Source organism: Saprolegnia parasitica (assembly GCF_000151545.1).
Source record: "Saprolegnia parasitica CBS 223.65 unplaced genomic scaffold supercont2.101, whole genome shotgun sequence".
In the NCBI taxonomy this organism is placed as follows: domain Eukaryota; phylum Oomycota; class Saprolegniomycetes; order Saprolegniales; family Saprolegniaceae; genus Saprolegnia; species Saprolegnia parasitica.
The window spans coordinates 10,170-15,034 of NW_012156495.1; the positions used below are offsets into that span (position 1 = coordinate 10,170).

General features: G+C 57.5%; 4 protein-coding genes across 4 annotated transcripts; 3 read left to right on the forward strand and 1 right to left on the reverse strand.

Moving 5' to 3' along the window:
• Positions 1 to 17: 17 nt before the first annotated feature.
• SPRG_13658 (hypothetical protein) lies at positions 18 to 1,046 on the forward strand (the record flags this gene model as incomplete). The annotated part of the gene is made up of 5 exons (XM_012352511.1): positions 18 to 365; positions 415 to 483; positions 532 to 600; positions 654 to 808; positions 853 to 1,046. 5 exons carry the CDS (start codon positions 18 to 20, stop codon positions 1,028 to 1,030), a joined length of 819 nt encoding a protein of 272 aa, XP_012207901.1. The 3' UTR covers positions 1,031 to 1,046.
• Positions 1,047 to 1,723: 677 nt separating this feature from the next.
• On the forward strand, positions 1,724 to 3,139 carry SPRG_13659 (hypothetical protein; the record flags this gene model as incomplete). Its single annotated transcript, XM_012352512.1, has 1 exon — positions 1,724 to 3,139. One exon carries the CDS (start codon positions 1,724 to 1,726, stop codon positions 3,116 to 3,118), a length of 1,395 nt encoding a protein of 464 aa, XP_012207902.1. The 3' UTR covers positions 3,119 to 3,139.
• A 128-nt stretch (positions 3,140 to 3,267) lies between these two features.
• Positions 3,268 to 3,598, forward strand: SPRG_21324 (hypothetical protein; the record flags this gene model as incomplete). Its single annotated transcript, XM_012352561.1, has 2 exons — positions 3,268 to 3,345; positions 3,404 to 3,598. Coding segments are annotated over 2 exons (273 nt in total), but the record flags the coding sequence as incomplete, so codon positions are not given.
• Positions 3,599 to 3,802: 204 nt separating this feature from the next.
• SPRG_13660 (hypothetical protein) lies at positions 3,803 to 4,732 on the reverse strand (the record flags this gene model as incomplete). Its single annotated transcript, XM_012352513.1, has 1 exon — positions 3,803 to 4,732. The coding sequence occupies one exon, from the start codon at positions 4,730 to 4,732 to the stop codon at positions 3,803 to 3,805; it is 930 nt and encodes a 309-aa protein (XP_012207903.1).
• Positions 4,733 to 4,865: the final 133 nt, after the last annotated feature.

Here is a 4,865-nt window from a genome sequence, read left to right on the forward strand (position 1 = left end):
CAGCGACGACGGACGCCATGTCGTGGGTCACGGTCCTCAAGTACTTGGAGCCTGCCGACCTTGCGGACGACGACGAGTTTGAGGAAGTCCGGGACGAAGTAACATCCGAGTTTTCAAAACTGCATCCGGTGCAAGCCGCCGAGATTGACCGAGATACGGGCGTCTGCCGTCTCCAGTACGCATCGCCGTCGGCGGCCATGGCGGTCACGCAACACTACGACAACAAGCCGTACGGTGGCACTCCGATTCGAGTCGAGTGGGCCGGAGGCCAGGTCGTACCACCTCCGACGTCGCATCCGACTGTCGACGTGCCGCCCGTCCGGAAGCTTCGGAACGCCAGTGCGATCCGTGCGTACGTCGACCAGGTACCATTCCCCGTAGACGCGAAATGCTGAAGCATTGCCATATTCGTAGAAGATTGACGTTGGCGGCGAGCTGCAAGTCGGTGTGACGGCGCTCCTCGGACGTCTCATGCAGCTGCAGGTGACACCTTGGATCCACGAAGATGACACACAATGATCTTACGAGTAGGAACGTGCTCGGTTGACCAACCCGCTCAAGGCCAAGAAAACGCGTCGCCTCGTTTTCGGTCTACGCGAGGTAGCGTTGGGTCTGTTGGAAAAGAGACGAATGAAGTGACCCTCTCTCTTAAGGTGAAGCGAGGTCTCAAGAACCTCAAGGTCATGTGCTTGCTTGTGGCCTACGACGTGGACGAGTGCGCGGCGGAAGGCGGCCTCGATGATAAGATTGTCGAGCTCATCGATTTGGCACGCGCCAACAAGATCACGGTCGTCTTTGCCCTCTCCAAGTACAATATTGGATGGGCCACAAACCAACAAAACGCATCATTAGGCGCAAGCTTGGCAAGGCAGTCCTTAAGACCATTCGCGTGAGCTGCGTCGGCATCTACTCGGTCGATGGCGCCAATGACATGTGGACAAGCGTCCAGAAGACCGTCGCGTCGCTGCAACAACCCGACGCGACCGATCCAATGCTGGTAGATGCGATGGACGCTCTGTCGACGAGCTAGTACTTTTTAGTTTGGGAACTCGCAGTGGTAAAGAGACCACTGTTGTAAAAACCACTGTGGCCGTGGATGGTGATGGTTTCTCGAGCACACTTTTGTCTGATTTCACGGCCCTACGATATGAGGTCGATGATTGAGGTCGATCGATGCTTATTGTGCTTCAGCGTAGAATACCGATACGACCTGTCGAGTGTTTGCAAGGTTGACACTCATATTACGAACATTGCAAACAGGCCGACCGCCAGAACAGAGATGTTAGACATCCCTCGTGAGCTTTCTTGGTGTGCGTAGCCACGCAAACGTGGCAATGGCCACCAATACGCATAAGCTCCCGATGATTTCTTATAGCCCAGCGGACACCTAGCTACCTCCAAAGCCTCTCTCACAAACACAGATTCAAGTTTCAGGTAGCTACGTTCCATTACACGATGCTTGGCAATAACAGTACTACCGAAAGGGTCTCTCGCTCGCATCCGTGGCACCGACGAAGTGTCGAGTCGACGGCCAGACAAGCTGGTGGTGACGGCAACCGAAGTCCCGAAAAACCAAACTTCGAAGCCGACTGTCCCATGAAATGCGAGCGATTCGCCTTGTGCTTTGTATGTCGGATCGCGTTTGGTTGCAAAAATACACTGTGACACGAAGTTCGAAGAGCAAAATCGCGCCACGCTCAATTTGTGAATTTCCCACGTGGCCATGAAGATTGCGGTCATTGGCAGTGGCATCTCGGGCCTCTCGGCCGCGTACCTCCTCGGCGCCGACCATGACGTGACCGTCTTCGAGTCGGAAGAGCGCCTCGGCATGTGCTCGCACACCATGCACTTTGGCGACGTGCACCTCGACAGCCCGATCCGGTCCTACTCGACCGGCTTCTACGTCAACCTCGCCGCGCTCTACAAGGAAATCGACGTCGAGACGCGCGAACTGCCGTGCGATATGGTCTTTCTCGAGCTCGGGCAGCGCCCGTTCTACCGCAGCAGCTCGTACACGCTGCTCGGGTACCGCCTTCCGTCCTTGCGCCACCTGGTGCACATTTACAAGCAGTACTCGCTGCGCGCGCTTCTCGACGCACTGCACTTTTTCCGCCAGTCGCCCGACGCGACGCCGCCCTCGATGAGCGTCGACGAGTACCTCAAGGCGCAGCGCTACTCGACCGAGTTCATCGACGGAATTCTCCTCCCGTTCCTCTCGATGATGCTCACGTGCTCGTACGAGGCGTGCCTCGCCTACCCGATTACCGTCGTCCACGATTACTTTAGCAAGTCGTCGTCCATGAACCAGCGCGTGACTGTCAACGGGTCGGTCAACGTCGCGCGTCTTCTCTCGAGCCGCGCGTCGGCCGTGCACCTCAGCACCAAGATCACGGGCGTCTACAAGGCAAATGCCCAAGGTCTCGCCACGGTGACCTACCAAGCGCACGGTAGCCACGTTGAAGAGACGGCGACCTTTGATCACGTCATCGTCGCGTCCCAGGCCAACACGGCGCTCTCGTTCCTCAAGGACATCGATGCCGACGTTCGCGAAACGCTGTCGGCGATCCCGCACGACTATACGACGACCGTGGTCCACAAGGACCCGGTCGTGATGCCGTCGACGCGCAGTGATTGGTCGTTCTTCAACTTTGTGCTCCCGCGGTCGTCGTCGACGGAGACGCGGACGGGCATGGACGCCATGATGACGCTCTGGCCGACGCGCTGGACGCCCGACATCAAGGAGCTCGAAAACATCTTCCAGACGTGGAACCCGATTGTCGAGATCAACCCGGCGCTCGTTTTGCGTCAAATGGGTTTTATTCGCCCCGTCTTCAACAAGCAGTCGTTCGCGCTCTTGCAGACGCTCAAGACGCAGCAAGGACGTGACGGCATTTGGTTTGTCGGGCCGTACGCCCATTTCCAAGTCCCGCTCCAGGAAAGCGCAGTGTGCTCGGCCCTCGACGTCGCCGCGCAACTCGGGTCGCCCGCGCCATGGACAAGAGCCGACAAGGTGGCGACGAGAACGAATTCGTCGTGGCCCTCGACGTTGTCGGTGCTGCTGCTTGGCGTGCCCGTTCTCACAGCCGCGACGCTGGCGTGGCGCAAGGTGACGTACTAATAGAAGACCGACGTGTGCATTTATTGGCGATCGCTATTGCTATGTCGCTGTCGCTGTTGAAGACGTAGGTCGTCCACTGCAGTAAAGCGACAGACACGCTACATACAATGTACAAGCGCAAAATGCCGTTATGCAGTTATTCCTGGTCGCCGGTCTATCCATTTCAGGCGGGATTGCGGCGGAAAGAGCTCGGTTTCGCAGCCGGCTGCCCATGCCCCCAGCGCAAGGTTATGCTACGCAGTACCATATTGTACGATCTACATCGACCCGTATCTTCGGTAGCAGCGACCGTCGACTCGTCGAGTGTATGTGGGATGCAACGCCAACTGGCCGTGCGACGATCCTGGTCGTCATTCGCGCTTGACGCCAGGGCAGCAGCATTGGACTGAAAACTCCCAGCGCATGTCGCGGCCCGTGCGCATGACGCGGCCCGTGCGCATGCCAGTCGCAGCAGGCGTTCAGCTGGCAGATGTGGCTTAAACGTCAAGAAAAGTAGAATCACAAACTCGCGGCCTGTAAATATACTTGTGTCCTTCACGCGATGAGAGTGGGAATGGTAGGAGCACCAAGCACCCTGCCGACGGACATAACACTCGCAATTGGCGTAGCGCCAAGAGCTCGCTCTCTGCACACTTAAGTCATCGCCTCAAATGACCATACAAGACCACAAAAAGTGATATCACGTTAGCGCGCAAGCTTGGAAGGTGCAATTTTTCCCGTCGATAGGATGGCGATGCGCAGTCCGGAGCTGTGTTTCGGTGCCAAGAGAAGCTCGAGGTGCTTTAAGTAGTTCGCCTCAGCTGGCTTGAGCCGGTGCTTGATATGCGCCCGAAGCATGGGCTGGTCTCTCAGAGTGTAGAGAAGCGTCTTGAGAACGGTAACTGTACCGGGGCCGAGCTCTTGCAGGCTCAAGTGGTCGCGGCAGCCTTCGTTCATGATCATGGCAACCTGGACGAGCAGCATGGCTTCCTCCGCCTTTCGTTTCTTGATGGCAGCGACGATGTCGGGCCCAATCAAGTTGGCTTGCTTGGATTGCAACAAGAAGGATGTGACCTTTTGCACTGAGAGCCCCGCATGGCGCGTCGGAGTGCGACTGGGCACGATGGCCGTCATGGATTTCGCACGAGAGAAGAGACGCGTGTGGTACAGCGTGCCTAAGCGCTTGGGCTTGCGCATGGTCACGTCGCGCGATGCGCGATGCAGCTCGTCCAGGTACATCTGAAAGGCCCAGTGCGTCGAGAGGCAAATGTCATCGAGCAGCGTCAGCAGCTTGTACGACGTCGTGATCTGTGCTTGGGCGGCGAGGATGTTGGCCACAAATGCTTCCGAGAGCGCATTTGCGGGGTTGGAGGTGGCGGCATTGCTTTCGATCATTTGAACGATGCTCAAGACAACATCGGCGACACCTTCGGTCCGTGACACCTCGCTCGGCTCGCGGCTCGCACGCAAGAGGTACTGGGACAAGTGGACGAGGTTCCAATAGTCGGTGAAATGCACCGTCATCGACTCCGAGCACTCGAAATGCGAGACAAAAAGTTGGCGGAGTGTCGCGGCGGCGGCGCTCGACTGACTCGGGCTCGCGCTCGCGCAGATCGAGCAGCAGACGTATAGCATTGTCGGCTGCGATAATCGAAGGACGCGTGCGACGTACATCTCCTGTAGCACTTTGGCAGCAATGAGACGCGCGGGGGATGCCGAAATACTGCTGAGAACCTTCAGCGTTTGAATGCAGTCGGAAAGAATCGAT